We start from the raw sequence: 17,396 nt of genomic DNA, 5'->3' as shown, positions 1-17,396 counted from the left end.
TCTGAACCTAAGTGGTAAATATCCATGACATTGGTTTTTTTTTCCTCCGTTATGCGTACTGTATGTAGAATAGGTTGATGTACCATGCATTTCATAGCATAATCCAAATTTCTTACCCCTCTCATATTCCAGACTTGGCAGTTCTAGAAGCCTTTCTCCCCCATCTCCATTTCTCCCCACTTCCCTACCACCCACTGTGTTAGCTCTTCATTATTTATCTAGTTAATATATTTGTTCCATATTTACATTGTTGGAATGTCCTGATTTGATCAGCCTCAGAGTTGCAAACTGGTAGAGGAGTCTCCCCTATCCAGTTGATGGATGCACAGAGTAACAGCTAGGCCTGTGGGTGCTGAAAGAAGTCTGAGGGCTGGGGATACAGAGCCAGAAGCTGGAGGGTAGGCTCTCATTACTCTGACTACCTTTGCTCTTCTTGAGGGTATAGTCTTTTGAGGGTGGGAAATCTTGGGTTAGGCCCAGGCTATTCAAAAATTACTCATTTAGATCAGACAGTAAAATTCATTCTTTTGGATGTATGGTTCTAACATGGTTAGAGTCACGTAACCGCCACCATCATCAAGATTGAGAGCAGTTCCATCACCCAAAAAATGCCTTCATTCTGCCCCCTTGAAGTCAACCCCTCTTCCTATGCCCCAACTTCTAGTAATCACTGATCTGTTCTTCATCTCTTATAGTTTTGCCTTTTCCAGAATGTCATATAAATGGAATCCTACAGTATGTAGCCTTTTGAATATGGCTTCTTCCACTTAGCATAATGCATTTGACATCCATCTGTATTGTGTGTGTCATCATATTCTTTATGGCTGGGTAGTGAGTGGTCCATAGTATGGATGTACTATGGTCATTTATCCATTCATCAGTTGAAGGACAAAGTTGTTCCCAGTTTTTAGCCATTATGAATAAAGCTGTGATAAACACTTGCATACAGGTCTTGGTGTAAACATAAGTTTTCATTTCTCTTGAGCAAGTGCCCAAGGAATGGGATTATTGGGTTGGATGGTAAGTATATATTTCACCTTAGAAGAAGCCAGCAAACAAAGTGGCCGTACCATTTTGCATTCTCACCAGCAGCGAATGAGAATTACAGTTGCTCTGCATCCTCACCAGCACTTGACATTGTTAGTTGCCGGCCTAGATGCTTGTCTCTGTGTTAGAGAAAAAGAGAACTGGTTCTATGTTGTGATGACAAAATTTGTCATAACAAACTCTATAATATTTCCTTATGCCAAACAAGGAATATTATTGGCTTCTCTAGGCTCAGGGTTTTATTTGGATTTTTTAGGCCATGTTCACTCCTCTGGTGAGAGAATGCTGGTTGACTCACTTTGTGTCTTCCTATAGGTGGATGGAAAAGGGTCCATCAAAGAGCTCTTTCCAACAGGAAAACAGCTGGAGCCATTAGTTGCACCTCTGGCAGATGGAAAAGTGGCCGTGGGCCAGGATGATCTCACCGTGGTGCTCAATGAGGAGGGGATCTGCACACAGAAATGTGCCTTGAACTGGACAGACATACCAGTGGCCATGGGTGAGACCACCATAGCAGCTGCTTCCCACTCTGGGCTGGGGTTGTGTGCCATCCTTGCAGAAGGGAATCGCATTCATGGCTTTCACAAACTGTGGTTTTCAGTGTCATTTACTTTCAGTTCTGCTTCTTAGAAGTAGACAAGTGTTTAAGGTCATTGAAAATGGGATATTCTGGTCTTTGTAGGAAGCCGGGTTTTGTCCCAGAGGGGGAGAAATTTAAAACTGAGTTATGTGTTTTAGGAAGTGATTGTCTGTGGCCATATATTTTTATTTCTTAGTCCTTGTTTTACTTTCTGTGTATGGTTTTAATGTGTCCTCTGCCAGATCAACTACATTTGGAAATTAGTGACAATTCTTTATTTATCCCTGTAGTACATGTAACTCAGTATTGATGTGCTTTTGACTTGGTGCGTATGGCCTCTCTTTTATAGCTTGGAAGTGCAGATTTTGTTTAGATGTTAGGATCTGGCCTGCACATTAGGTATTTCTGCTCTCACTCTGACCCAGGCTCTCATCAGTGGTATTGCCTGGAAGTGTATAACCACCCTCACAGCAATTTATTTTCAGTCAGAAGAGTGAGCATTTTAAAAAGAGCTACTGCTGTAGAGTGGGGCATAGAAACATGCCATCTTTAAGGACTCTAGCTGGGGAGGTAAGGATAACATCTTGGATAAAAAGAGAAAACAAGGCATCGCTCAAGGTGTTCAGTTGGATGAGTTGAGATTCATTCATTTAGAAAGTTCAACTTGTCTGTAAGAAGTTCCATTGCATAATTAAGATTGGACTAGACCAGGCAGGGAATTTATGACTTGGCTTGAAGAAAAATTCCTTTCATTCTAGGCAGAAAAAAATAGTTAAAAATAGTTAAAAATGATCGGAAATGTTCCTTGTTGACAGAGCATTAGAGAGACTGACCTGGTTGAAACAGGTGGTCTGAATTACAGAGGAATAAGGGTAGGGCTGGTTTTTAGAGGCCCATGTGCAGGTCAGAGAGGCCAGTAGATTGCTAACTGGTAGAATGTTTTGGTAAAAGCATCATGTTCTAGAGTAATTATTCTGGTTGTGTTCATTGATGAACAGATCAGAAGGAAGATAATCAAAAGGACAGTATTTTTAAGGCCCAAGAATGTATATGAACAAGGTTGAGGGGTTAAAAATTTCATGAGAAACTTTGTGGTGTTCTGGGGGGTGCTTGTGTTCCCTTCAGAAGAGGGGCTATGGTAGAATTGATGAAGCTATGTGTAATACGTGCGAAGAGTATGCTTCTCATTCCCTAGTGTGAGAGTTTCTGTTTTAAAACCTTTGTTAGTGTCCAGTGCCTTTGGCAGTGTTTCTTAAAAATATTTCTGTGCCTTAACATACTGAGGAAGGGAATAGCTGGGCATTCTTTCTAGGTAGGGTGGGAGAACCACCAACTGACAGGACGAAGACTGAACTTCAGTGGTGTACGTGTTAAACTTCATTTATACTTCTCTCAACTTTACCACTTCACCTGGACTCCAGTCATCTTGGACTCCCCCTCATCCAGCCATGATCCCCTGGGTTCTTCTTGCCTCTTCCTCTCTTCTCTTGCCCACAATGTCCTGCTCACATGACAAGGCCTTGTTCAGTGGCACTTCCTCTCTGAAGTCTTCTGATGTGCAGGCAGAATGAATCACTTCCCCCTTGGTGCTTCCAAAGCCCTTTCGGGTTTCTCTGTCATGGCCCCCACACTGTCCCAGTGGATGCAGTGAGTCGTCTGTTTCCTCTGTTTCCTCTGCTCGTATAGGAGCTCTGTGAGCTCTGGACTCATGTTTTGATCCACTTAGAGTAGGACCAAAACATAGCCTTTTAGGAAGTGCTTTAATGGATGAATCACTGTCATCATTGGCCAGTTATTAGATGTCTGCTGTATACCAGCCACTCTGCCGAGTTTTGAATATACAGAGAGATCCAGACCATCTCTTAGGGAGACTGGATCATGATATGATATGATAACCAAAAGCCTTCCTATTATAGATTACCTTTTTTATTAAATTAGACCTTAGAAAAGTTAGCCAGATTAAAGGAGAGAGAAATTTTACATATTTATACAACTTAACACTGTGGGGGATTATACTAGTTTTTAAAAATGAGGCCAGCATTAAAAGAGAAGTAAAAAAAATCCAATGCAAAGCAAGTTTTTAAATTTTTTGATAAGATAAAAAATATAAGCACAATAACTTCAATAGCATTCAAAGTGGTGAAAATATTAGGCCAGTTCCCTTCTGGCTTTAAAATTTTTATGGTATTGGGGCACCTGGGTGGCTCAGTGGGTTAAACCGTTGCCTTCGGCTCAGGTCATGATCTCGGGGTCCTGGGATCGAGTCCCGCATCGGGTTCTCTGCTCAGCAGGGAGCCTGCTTCCCTCTGTCTCTCTCTGCCTGCCTCTCTGCCTCCTTGTGATCTCTGCCTGTCAAGTAAATAAATAAATAAATAAAATCTTTAAAACAAAAAAAAAAGTTTAAAATTTTTATGGTATTTAGAGTATAAACTGTATTAATGTGGAAAACTTTTTTTGTCAGAAAATACATGACAGAAATAAATCCGTAGCACTTAAGCCACAATAAGAAACTCTTGAGTGTTTGAGGTTAAATTTCTATATGATTATTATGCCATCTAGTGGTTGATTTTTTATTTTTCTTTCCTTTTAAAAATTTTCTATTTTAATTGTAAAAAAAACCCATAAAGTCTGTCATCTTAAGTGTACAGTATTTTTTAAGTGTACAGTCCAGTAGTTACATATATTCACATTTTCATGCAACAGATTTCAGAACTTTCTCATCTTGCAACAGTAGAAGTCCATATCTGTTAACCCTTTTCTCCCTCCTTCAGCTCCCAACTTCTGCTCTAAGTTTCAGAACTTTCTCATCTTGCAACAGTAAAAGTCTGTATCTATTAACAACCCTTTTCTCCCTCCCCTAGCCCTTGGTGCCAACCATTCTACTTTCTATTTCCGTGATTCACACTCCAGAGACCTCGTGTAAGTGGTAGAAAACTGGCACACTAAGAAGACCAGCCAGTTGCATTCTCTGGGAATCACTGAGCATCAGGTGGAGTTTTGCATCTTTTTCCTCTGAAAATCTGAAGCAGAAATAACCTTGGCCAGAAATGTGGAACTCTCTTTAGCCTCATTTTAGGGAAGAAAGAAGTTGCCTTCATCTTGTCCTTCTCATGTAACCTTTTCCTACTGATGCATTGTTAGGGGCAGCTGGACTTGGTTGGCTTGGTTTTGTGACTGATGAGAAAGGGAGCAGCTGAAGGTTTCACCCACTCCTTTGGAGGAGATGGTCGGAGTGGGATCAGGTCACTCTCAGCAAAGCTGAATGCGTCCTTCTTGTGCACAAGATTCCTCTTAGGGTCACTTGGACAAAACAAATTTTTTTTCCCTTTGGATATCACAACGTGGGATCCTGGCTTGGTATTTGAGTAGTGGACTATTTAGAGATCTCATCTGCATGCAGCATAGAAATGAGAAACTGAAGCAGCCCATAAACCTAAAGCCTGAGACCAGATCCACAACTGGAAGTGTTCTTTTCTTGTGCAGAGCACCAGCCTCCCTACATCATTGCCGTTTTGCCTCGATATGTGGAGATCCGAACATTTGAGCCAAGGCTTCTGGTCCAGAGCATTGAACTTCAAAGGCCCCGCTTCATTACCTCGGGAGGGTAAGGAATTTCCTTTTTTACTGTAGCTGCCATATTATTGCAAAACTTTAAAATCATAAAGCCTGAGCTAAAGCTTTGCTAATATCCTTAATCCTTCCTCCAGATCAAACATTATCTACGTGGCCAGCAATCATTTTGTTTGGAGACTCATTCCTGTCCCCATGGCAACCCAAATCCAACAGCTTCTGCAGGACAAGCAGTTTGAATTGGCTCTCCAGCTCGCAGTAAGTATTATTCCCGAGATTTGGATGCAAGTCTGCCTTCCTCTTTGTTCTCCAAAGCAAGTGCTTTGGGTTTAGATGGTTATATTTAGTTTGGACTGGTAGAATAAGCACAGAGCTGCAAGTTAAGGGACTTAGATTCAGGGTCTGACTTGGCCATAGAATATCTATGTAACTAAATAATTTCACTTTTTCAGATGGCTTATCGGTCAGATGTAGAATGAATGCCAGTTACAATAATAGTAACTCCTAGAATTTAGAAGACAATCAAGTAATTTAATAGATATGGTATAGCCTTGAAGAATTAGACCATGCAAGTATTAAAGTAACAGTCATAACGTAAGATTATAGTCTGATTGAATGCAACAACTAGAGGGCTTTTCACAATTCCTTTCAGCAGTAGATCCCTGTCTTTGGATAAGCAGGCCTCCTTCAGGTTTCTGAAACCAGCTTGAGTTGCTGCATTCAGTAGGGCTGCACTCTTATATTTATGGCTGCCTCTCTTCCTTGAATATTAGCACCAGGTATTGTTCACAGCCATAGTGCCCATGCTTTTGCTTTGGCGGTTCTCTCATTGCCAACACACTCTGTGGAGACTGACTTCTGAGACTTGTCTTATTCTCTTAAATATTCCCAGTGGTGATTATTGTCTGTAGAGATAGATTTGATTTTAGGAAACAACCAAGGTCATTCTGATCCTAGACCTTTAAACTGGACAGTGCTAGTTTAGTGAAAGAGAAGAGATTTTTATGATTTAAGAAACTTAGTTTTGAGAGTATCTTGTAAATTATTTCTGAAGGGAAAGCAGTGGTCACAAGTTTTGGAATTTATAGTCACATGTGATAGATACTTTTTAAAAAAAAAATATTTTATTTGTTTATTTGACAGATAGAGATCACAAGTAGGCAGAGAGGCAGGCAGAGAGAGAGAGAGAGCAGGCTCTACACTGAGCAGAGAGCCTCAATCCCAGGACCCTGGGGTCATGACTCAAGCCGAAGGGAGAGGCTTTAACCCACTGAGCCATCCAGGTGCCCCATGTGATAGATACTTTTGAAGGGCAACATTTATCTTGGATGTATACATTTTGGATTTAAAACAAAAATCCAGTCTGAATAGTTAGAGATGTTTAATATCCCAGAAAGATTATTTTTTTTCCTTGGGGTATTTAATTTCAGCATCTGACTACTTTATTTCTATTTTTTTGCCACTCTTAAATTGCCCGCCATTATTTTGTTTTCATTTTTAAAATACTAAATACCCATGAGCCCACCATCCTACCTAAGAAAAACAGCTTCCATAACTTATATGTACCTCCCCATCTCATTCTTCTGCCTCCCCTCCAGACATACCATTATCCTAAATTTGTGTTTATTGTGCTCTTTAAAAATATATTTCTTGTTGAAAAATCAAATTAACAACCTAACCTTATACCTAAAGGAGTTAGAAGAAGAGTAAACAAAACTCTGAACCAGCAGAATGAAGGAAATAATAAAGATTAGAGCAGAAATAAGTGATATAGAAACAAAACAAAACAGCAGAACAAATTAATGAAACCAGGAGCTAGTTCTTTGAAAAGATCAGAGAGGACTCAAACAAAATTATAAATGAGAGGAGAAATTCATAGCGCAGAAATATAAAAAGGATTATAAGAGAATATTTTGAAAAATTGTATACCAACAAATTGGACAACCTAGAAATATAAATAAATTCCTAGAAGCAGATAACCTTCCAAAACTGAATCAAGAAGAAGTAGAAAATTTGAACAGACTGATTACCAACAATGAAATTGAATCAGTAATCAAAAAACTTGCAAAAATCAAAGTCTAGGACCAAACAGCTTCACAGTGAATTCTACCAAACATTTAAAAAAGAGATAATGCCTATTCTTCTCAAACTGTTCCAGAAAATAGAAGAGGAAGGAAAGCTTCCAAATTCCTTTTATGAGGCCAGTATTACCCTGATACCAAAACCAGATAAAGATAATACAAAAATAAAAGAACTATAGTATCCCTCGGTCACTGTCCTTGATGAACACAGATGCAGAAATCCTCAATAAAATACTATCTATCTGAATCCAACAATACATTTTAAAAAACCATTAACCATAATCAGGTGGGATTCCTTCCTGGGTTGCAAGGGCAGTTCAGTGTTTGCAAATCAATCAGGTGATACATCCCACCAGTAAGAGAAAGGATAAGAACCAGGATGATCATTTCAGTAGACAAAGAAAAAAGGGTTTGACAAAGTAAAACATCCATTCATGATTAAGCAGAAAACAAAAAACCTCAACAAAGTAGGTTTAGAGGCAATATACCTCAACATAATAAAGGCCGTATATGAAAAACCCATAGCAAATATCATCCTAACTGGGGAAAACTGAAAACCTTTCCCCTAAGGTCAAGAATAAGACAAGGATGTCCACTCCACCACTTTTATTCAGCATAGTACTGGAAGTCCTAGCCACAGCAGTCAAGACAACAAAAAGAAAGACATCTAGAACAGCAAGGAAGAAGTTAAACTTTCATTATTTGCAGATGAGATGATACTCTATAGAGAGAAACCTGAAAAACTCCACTAGAAAACTGCTAGAAGTATAAACCAATTCAGTAAAGTTGCAGAATACAAAATACAGAAATCTGCGACATTTCTATACCCTAACAAAGAAATAGGGGAAAGAGAAATTAAGAAAACAATCCCATTTACAATTGCACCAAGAAGAATAAAATACCCAGGAATAAACTTACCCAAGGAGGTGAAAGACCCGTACTCTGAAAACACCGTTGAAAGAAATTGAAGATGACACAAATGGAAAGATATTCCATGCTCACAAATGGAAGAATTAATATTGTTAAAATGTCCATACTACCAAAAACAATTTATGAATTCAGTGCAGTCCCTATCAAGATGCCTGTGGCATTTTTCATTAAACTAGAACAGTGCTAAAATTTGTGTGTAACCCACAAAAGACCCTAACTAGCCAAAACAATCTTGAGAAAGAAAAACAAATCTGGAGGGGAGGTATCACAATGCCAGATTTCAAGATACACTGGAAAGCTGTGATAAAACAGTATGGGGAAAAAAAAAAAGTATGATACAAGCACAAAAATAGACACATAGATCAATGAAGCAAAATAGAGCTGCCAGAAATAAACCCAGGATCAGATGGCCAATTAATCTGTGACAAAGGAGGCAAGAATATGCAATGGGTAAAAAACAGTCTCTTCAACAAATGGTATTGGGGAAACTGGACAGCAATAAACAAAAGAATGAAACTGGATCACTTTATTACACCACACAAAAATAAACTCAAAGTAGATTAAAGACCTAAATGTGAGACTTGAAACCATAAAAATAATGGAAGAGAACACAGGCAGTAAAATCTCTGATACGGGCCATAACATTTTTCTCAGGCAAGGGAAACAAACGCAAAAATAAAGTATTGGGACTACATCAAAATAAAAAGCTTCTGCACAGCAAAGGAAACCACCAACAAAACTAAAAGACAATCTATGAATGAGTGGGAGAAGATACTTACAAATGACATACTCAGTGAAGGTTTAGTATCCAAAATACATAAAGAACTTACACAACTCAGCATCTAAAAAAATAAAGACTCAAAACATTCAGAAAGCATGAACAGACATTTCTCCAAAGAAGACATACAGATGGCCAACAGACAAAAAATGCTCAATATCACTCATCGTTAGGGAATCACAAACCAAAAACCATAGTGAGACATCACCTCACACCTGTCAGAATGGCTAAAATCAAAAACACAAGGAGTAACAAGTGTTGGCGAGCATGTGGAGAAAAAGGAACCCTTGTGAACTATTGTTGGGAATGCAACAGTTGGGAATATACATGAAATTTTCAGAGGGCAAGTACATATTAAACTTCGCCATTGACAAAATGTGGAGGCAAATTTTAGCCAGGGGACAGTTCCCTGTGGGCTGGACAAGACATCCCACTGTTGGTCCCTTTCTGAATAGGTGAGATCAGGATCAGGTGGGGAAATAGGGAGCATTAAGAGTCTGAAGAAGCTAAAGAAGTGAAAACAAGTGTAGAAATGGCATGGAGTCCATCCTAACTGGAGTGGAGGGTAATGCTTGAGTGTCTGGGAAAAAGCTAGAGAAGGAGGCTGTGCTGGATTCTGAAAGCCTGCAAAGCACCAAGAGGACTTGGACTAAATGCGACCATGTGTTGATAGTGGTCTAGGCTGGGGTGATGGCAACAGAATAGGAAAGGAAAAGAAGGGGAAAACTGGAAAGACATTTTGAAGGAAGAAATTCAATGTAGGAAAGAGTGGTTAAAAAGAATTTAAGGGGAATAAAGATTATAAGGAAGAAACAAAGATAATGAATAGCTGCATTAATTTAGCTCTTACTATAAACTGGACCTTTCCCAGCTGTGCCAGCAACATTAAATCCCCTTCTTTCCTTGAGCATACCATGTTCCCTCTGTCACCTTAGCGCCTTGCACGTGTGATGTCCTTTTCCCTTCCATCTGTTCTGGACTCCCCTGGTTAACTCCAGCTCGGCCTTACACCCCAGGCTGCATTCCTCTTGCTTCCTTCTTGCACCCACCGCTCAGACTAGATTGGGTACCTCTCCCAATTGCTTCTGTCCTCGTTCACCCTATTTTAGTTTTGACTTTTTCATGTTTTTAAAGTGAACTCTAGACTTTATTCAGATTTCACCGGTTTTTCCATTAATGCCCCTTTTCTGTTCCGGTTTCAAATCCCGAAATTACATTGTACTTAATTGTTGTGTGTCCTTAGTGTCCTCTGATCTGTGACAGTTTCTCATTCTTCTGTTGTTTTTCATGACCTTGACAGTTTTTTTCAGGAGGACTGCCGAGGTATTTTGTAGAAACCCTGTTGCACTTTAATTGCACAGTTTCTTCTCAGTCTTGTGGTTAGAATGTCAGGACAAGTCTATGAGGGCAGGTGCCATGTGGTTTGTCTTGTAAACTTGGGCATGTGGAGCTCCTAAGATGTTGTCTGATACATAGTATATGCTGAATAAATATTTGTTGAGCAAGTGAGCTCTTTCCTATTCTGCCCTCTCACTAGGAAATGAAAGATGATTCCGACAGCGAAAAGCAGCAGCAGATCCATCACATCAAGAACTTGTATGCCTTCTACCTCTTCTGCCAGAAGCGTTTTGATGAGTCCATGCAGGTCTTTGCTAAGCTTGGCACAGGTAACACATGGGTTTGGCCTTGGTTGGAATTCGTGGAGGGAGGGGAACCTGGAAAGGACAGGAGAGATAGTACTAGACATCTGAGATCGGGGAAAGCTTCTGCTCATCTCTTGATCATCGTGCCTCACAAGATCCTGTGGGTGGCCACAGTGTTATGTATTTACAGTCTGCATCTTGTGCACCTGGTCTCATCCATAAACAGACTTCCAATATCCCTTTCTTTATTTACAGTAGAGAGGCCAGATCTCTTTCCAGTGGTTAGAATATTCATTACATGGCACCCAGGGCACTCTTATGTACATATATTAAGGTGCAGGCATTTTAGATACGAGGTGGTCCTGCAAAAACCTTCTATTCTATAATTAATACTCATGGGAAATAACAGCTTATGGGAAGAGTGAGGTTGGGGCAGACCACTCCAGACATAGGCAGCTTTGTAAGTGGAACACTAATGAAAACAATAGCAATCCTACTAACACTCAGTTCCCACTACTATTGGTACTCAGCACTAGCTGTGCTTTGCAGTCCTGAACCCTGGGGAGATGCTTTCTCCTTTGAGATGCAAATCTTTGAGTATATTTGCTTCCAATAGAAACCAGTTTCATCAAAATAAAAAGTCTGATCCTGGGTATAGACTTCTTTATGAGACCCACTACCAAAAATGAATATGGGGGAACATCTTTGCTTTATTTTTACTCTCAGCTTTTCCAGGTGGTTTAACTTAATAGAAAGTATAGTGGGTTTTGAAGCTGCCAAACCAGCCACTCCTCTTTCAGTTCTTTTCTTTAGGTCCCCTGTATATTTACTGAGGAACCTTGCCTGGTCACTTTAAAACATTAACAAGCTGGGCAAATTTGCATACAAATCAACACCACTTTTTTTTTTCTTTTTAAGATTTTATTTACTGGAGAGACTACAGAGCACACAGAGAGCACAGAGGGAAAGGGAGAAGCAGACTCCCCCTTGAGCAGGGATCCTGATGCAGGGGTTACATCCCAGGACCCTGGGATAGTGACCTGAGCCCAAGGCAGACGCTTACCGCACTGAGCCACCCAGGCATCTCAGTTTTTATATTTCTTGAAACCCATATTTAGGTCTTGAAATTGAGCCTTAGACTATTGAATTTGTTCAGATATTACATTCCTTATTTACTTAGTCAATAAAAATTTTATCAAGCTTCTACCATGCGTTGGAGACTATTCTGGGTCCCAAATAGTGGGGTGTATATTCTGTTGGGAGACGGGGCAGACAGCCAAATAAATGAGCAAATTTATAATATATTGGGACGTGGTAAGCTCTAAGAAAAATAAAGCAGGGAAATGGGGATAAGGAGTACTGAAGATAGGTATTAGGATTATAATTAAGATAAAATAGGGAAGGCATCTCTGAGAAGTTAGGGCCTAAAGGAGGCTATTTAATGAACCCGGTAGTTGTCTGGGCAGGTGCAGTGCAGGTAGAAGGAATGGCCGGTGGCAAGGTGGTGAGGTTGGAATACTGCCTAGTCTGTTCCAGGAGCAGCCAGATCCATGTGGCTAGAGAAGAGTCAATCCCTATCCTTTGTTCTGCATGAGGAATTTAATCCCTTTGTGAATTGCCTGTCTCTCTGATTGAGAATTCAATGTGTGGCATAATCCTGGACTCAGTGAACATAGGCCCAAAGGCAAATCAGATAAGCAATGGCAGTGGCAGCTCTATCTTTGGTCCTGGGCTTCCAGGATAAATAGGACATGTTGTCGGTCCACAAGGCGCTTACATGAAAAACCACTCAGTGAGACATGGGAATAAATGTCTCCAGGATTATGGAGAATTAAGTCAGGAGTCTCAAGAGGCAGTGACCAGGCTCTGGAAGATAGAAGAAAAAGCAGAGTGTAAAGGAAGGTGGGCGGGAGGAGACACCCAGTGGTGGCTGAGGATCTGTAAGCCACAGCCCAGTGTGATGATGGTGGTGCTTGATAGATTGCATGGGAAAGAGATGTTGGGTCTGCATCCTAGAGGACCTTGAATGCTGCCAGGGAATTTGGACTTGGTATTGTAGGCTTCAGGTGACATCACAAGGTTTTAAGTAGAGTGATGTGATTAGAGCCTTGTCTGTAGACACACAGCGTAGTGTGGGAAGCCGCTAAAGGGCAGCAGATGCGCTCCGGGTCCCCAGTGGTTATCTGTGTTCCTCAGACTGCGCTTCTGTGTGGGAGCCACGCGGAATTGCCAACTACCCCATTCGGTTGCCGTTTCTTAGGAGTGTCTCTTTCACATTATCTCAGGTTTTGAGGAACACAGTCTTCCTGGCTTGGCAGAAATACTGTGGTCAGACACCAGTTTCTTGGGGATGATGTGCGTTCTGGAGGCTTCAAGGCAAGGCTGGGTAGCATTTCTCTTCTGGTCTGCTTGTCTGGAGCTCAGCTCCTTCTAGGAGAAGGACATGGCCTTCTCCTGGTCCCCCAACTTTTTTTTTTTTTAAATTTGAATGAAAATAATGTTAGGATGAAACATTAAAGTGTTAAAGGAAAAAAACCTTACTCTAGATCTAGCCTTGACTCTAGTTTTGTGTCTTTTTCATCCAAGCTTTTCCTACTTTGTACATCTCAGTGTAATTATAACAGTATTCGTTTTTATAGTTTTTATTACTTAAAATTGTTAGTGTTTTTCCATGTTGCTGTGTGCCCTTCATAATTAAAATTTGTAATGATTGCATTATTGTCTCTTAGTTGACGTAGACTATAGTTCTGCTGCTGAAGGAATTCCACATTGTTTCCAGAACTGCATTGTTACAAATAATATTCCTTATGTGACCTTTTCTTTCAGATGTGTCTTCCCCCTCCCATCTTTTAGACTGTTTCCTTAGGGTAAACTCCGAGAAGTGGGATTGGTGCGCCCAAGTGCTTTTCTCCTTATTGAAGTAGCAGTATTTTTTGCCTTGGCATTGTAAGAGTGATTCAGTTTCATAATATAGCAAGCCCTGGGTAGTATCATATAAACATTTTTCTACAGACTTTACTCTTTAATGTACTGCTCTAATTCTTAATGTAGCAGAACGTTTTCCCACTTACTTATATTATTTTCTTGTAAGTTGTTTATGTCTTTTGCCTCTTTATCATATGAAATCTTTTTTTTTCCAACTTACATTTTATATAATTAATTTATTAGCTTCTTGCCATGTATCCGGCAAATATATATGCCCTAGACCATTGTCTGGCTTTGTTTTAGTAATAGTAATTTCTTTTAGTAATCTTTTCTTTATATAGTTCTTTTATTTTTAAGGCTATTGATTATTCAACTTTAATGTCTTAGCAGTTTTTCCTTGGGGAATTTTTTCTTCTCCACTTTTAGAGAATTCATGAATTTTCCATTCCAATTCTGGATATGCATATGTGTGTATGCCTTGGAATATAGAGTCAAACCATTTTTGTAATGGTTTAGAGAAATATACATGTTATTAGTGCTCAAATTATAGAAATGTAGAGCTCATTGACTCTTTTTGAACTTGGAGTCATTTAATTAAAAAAATGAGTCCGAGGGTGCCTGGCTGGCTCAGTTGATAGAGTGTGTGACCCTTGATCTCGGAGTTGTGAGTTGAAGCCTCATGTTCGGTATAGAGATTACTTAAAAAATAAAAAAGATCTTAAAAAAAATTAGTATGGAACTTACTTTGCTGTTATAATGGTGTTGTTTTATTTGATCCTTAAATTGCTGTGCTCCTTTCTGGGGAATCATGTTTCCCTTCCATGTAGATCCTACCCATGTGATGGGCCTGTACCCGGACCTGCTGCCCACAGACTACAGGAAGCAGCTGCAGTACCCTAACCCACTGCCTGGGCTCTCAGGGGCTGAGTTGGAGAAGGCACACTTAGCTCTGATTGACTACCTGACACAGGTAGGTATGGTACAGGGGTGTATGGAAGAGTTCACCTGGGAGTTCCGATGCCTGCTTTTCTATGGCAGAGAAGGGTGGGCCTTCTCCGATTCCACAGGCATTCTGTAAATGAATACCTTAGAAGCTATGGTGGCTGGGCGCATTTCTTTCTCCTTCATCTCCCTACTCAGTTATACCACTGATCTTTGATGCTAAATCTTGATAGTAGGAAATGTACCTGATTTCTGGCAAATTTACATGAAGCTCTCCTAGGAACTCAGAAGAAGAAATTTTAGTGGATAGAAAATAATCGGTTTTTTGAAACACTCTTTTGGAACATACATACTTGTGGGAAAATACATGCTCTATGCAGGAAACTGGGCAAACACAAAAAAGTATATAGCAAAAGTTAAAAATAAATAAATAAATAATAAATCTCCTGTAACCCTATCACCCGGAGAAAAGTAACCAACATTATAGTGTTGTCCTTCTAGACCTTTGGAGGCATACCTCCTTTATTGTGCTTCACAGATGCTGCCTTTTTTTTTTTTTTTTTTTTTTTTAAACAAATTGAAGTGAGCAAGTCTTTTGGAATCATTTTCCCAACAGCATTTACTTATTTGGTGTCTTTGTCACATTTTGGTAATTCTCACATCATTTCAAGCTTTTTCATACTTAATTTATTTTTGTGATCTGTGATCTTTGATGTCACTATTGTAATTGTTTTGAGAAGCCACCAGCTGTTCCCATATAAGATAGCAAATTTAATAAAATGTCTGTGTTCTGACTACTTTACCAGCTGGCTGTTCCCCTGCCTCGCCTGCTTTTTGGGTTTCCCTACTCCCTGAGACACAATAATACTGAAATTAAGTCTGTTAATAACCCTACAATGGCTTCTAAGTGTTTCAAGTAAAAGGAAGAATCACTGTTTCTCACTTTATTTTTTTTTTAAGATTTTATTCACTTATTTGACAGAGAGAGATCACAGGTAGGCAGAGAGGCAGGCAGAGAGAGAGGGGGAAGCAGGCTCCCCGCTGAGCAGAGACCCTGATTCGGGGCTCGATCCCAGGATCATGACCTGAGCTGAAGTCAGAGGCTTAACCCACTGAACCATGCAGGTGCCCCTGTTTCTCACTTTAAATCAAAAGTAAAGACAATTAAATTTAGTGAGGAAGACATGTCAAAAGCCAGGATAGGCCAAAATCTAGGCCTCTTGTGCCAAGTTGTGAATGCAAAGGAAAAATTCTTTTTTTTTTTTTTTTAAGATTTTATTTATTTATTTGACAGACAGAGATCACAAGTAGGCAGAGAGGCAGGCAGAGAGAGAGAGAGGGTAAAGCAGGCTCCATGCTGAGCAGAGAGCCTGATGTGGGGGCTCGATCCCAGGACCCTGGGATCAAGACCTGAGCTGAAGGGAGAGGCTTTAACCCAATGAGCCACCCAGGCGCCCCAGCAAAGGAAAAATTCTTGAAGGAAATTAGAACTGCTACAGCAGTGAACATGAATAAGAAAGCAAAACAGCCTATTGCTGATTTGGAGACAGTTTTACTGGTTTGGATAGAAATCAAACCAGCCACAACACTCCCTTTCCTCAAAGCCTAATCCAGAGCAAGGCCCTAACTCTCTTCAAATCTGTGAAGGCTGAGAGAGGTGAGGAAGCTACAGAGGAAAAGCTGGAAGCTAGCAGAGGTTGGTTCATAAGGTTTAAGAAGGAGGCATCTTCGTGACATAAAGTACAAGGTGAAGTGCTAAGTGCTGATGGAAAAGCTGCAGCAAGTTCTCCAGGAGATCTCGGTGAGATTGTTCATGAACGTGGCTCCACTCAACAACAGGTCTTCAGTATAGATGAAACAGCCTTCTATTGGATGGAAATGCCAACTAGGACTTCATAGCCAGAGAGGGGAAGTCAGTGTGTGGGTTCAAAGCTTTTAAGGAGAGGCTGACTCTTCTTAGGGGCTAATGCCGCTTGTGACTTAAAGTTGGAGCAATGCATTTTGAAAATTCTAGGGCCCTTAAGAATGATGCTACACACCAGCCCTGCCAGTGCTCTGTAAATGGAACAACAAAGCCCAGATGACAGCACGTCTGTTCATAACATAGTTTACTGAACATTTTAAGCCCCCGTTGAGACCTGCAGCTCAGAAAAAAAGATTCCTTTCAAAATATGACTGCTCACTGGCAGTGCACGTGGTCACCCAAGGGCTCTAATGGAGATGTACAGTAAGATTAATGTTGTTTTCATACTAACACAGCATCTTTTCTGCAGCCCATGGATCAAGAAATAATTTTAACTTTCAAGTCTTCTTTATGAAATACATTTCACAAGCCTCTAGCAGCTATAGATAATGATTCCTCCATACCTGGGTAAAGTAAGTAAAAAAAAATAAATAATCTGGAAAGGATTCATTATTCTACATCCTATTAAGAACACTCATGATTCATGGGAAGAGGTCAGAATATCAACATGAACAGGAATTTGGAAGAAGTTGATTCCAGCCCTCAAGGATGACTTTGAGGGGCTCAAGACTTCAGTGAAAGAAGTAACTGGGATGCGGTGGGAATAGCGAGAGAACTCTATGAGAAGTGGAGCCTGAAGACATGAGTGACTTGCTGCCAGCTCATGAAAAACTCATGGATGAGGAGTTGCTTCTTACAGATGAGCAAAGGAAGTGGTTTCTTGAGATGGAATCTACTGGCCAAACTGTTGAAATGACAAAAAGGATTTAGAATACTCCTTAAACATAATTAGTAAAGCAGTGGCAGCGTTTGAGAGGATGGACTCCAGTTTTGAAAGAAGTTCCGTGGGTAAAATGCTATCAGCATCACATGCTACAGAGAAATCATTCATAAAAGGAAGAGTCCGTTGATGTGGCATACTTCATTGTTGTCTTAT

General features: G+C 40.2%; 1 protein-coding gene across 2 annotated transcripts in view; it reads left to right on the top strand.

The window, feature by feature from the left end:
* VPS39 (VPS39 subunit of HOPS complex) overlaps positions 1–17,396 on the top strand; it is a 45,986-nt gene that overhangs the window by 17,496 nt on the left and 11,094 nt on the right. For both annotated transcript variants that reach the window (XM_032343420.1, XM_032343421.1), the window contains exons 8-12: positions 1,363–1,546; positions 5,111–5,231; positions 5,335–5,455; positions 10,524–10,653; positions 14,382–14,524. In XM_032343420.1, coding sequence (XP_032199311.1) covers positions 1,363–1,546; positions 5,111–5,231; positions 5,335–5,455; positions 10,524–10,653; positions 14,382–14,524 — 699 coding nt within the window. The remainder of the gene's footprint in view (positions 1–1,362; positions 1,547–5,110; positions 5,232–5,334; positions 5,456–10,523; positions 10,654–14,381; positions 14,525–17,396) is intronic.

Source organism: Mustela erminea, chromosome 5 (genome assembly GCF_009829155.1).
Source record: "Mustela erminea isolate mMusErm1 chromosome 5, mMusErm1.Pri, whole genome shotgun sequence".
Taxonomy (NCBI): domain Eukaryota; kingdom Metazoa; phylum Chordata; class Mammalia; order Carnivora; family Mustelidae; genus Mustela; species Mustela erminea.
This window is presented reverse-complemented; position numbering and strand designations above follow the sequence as displayed.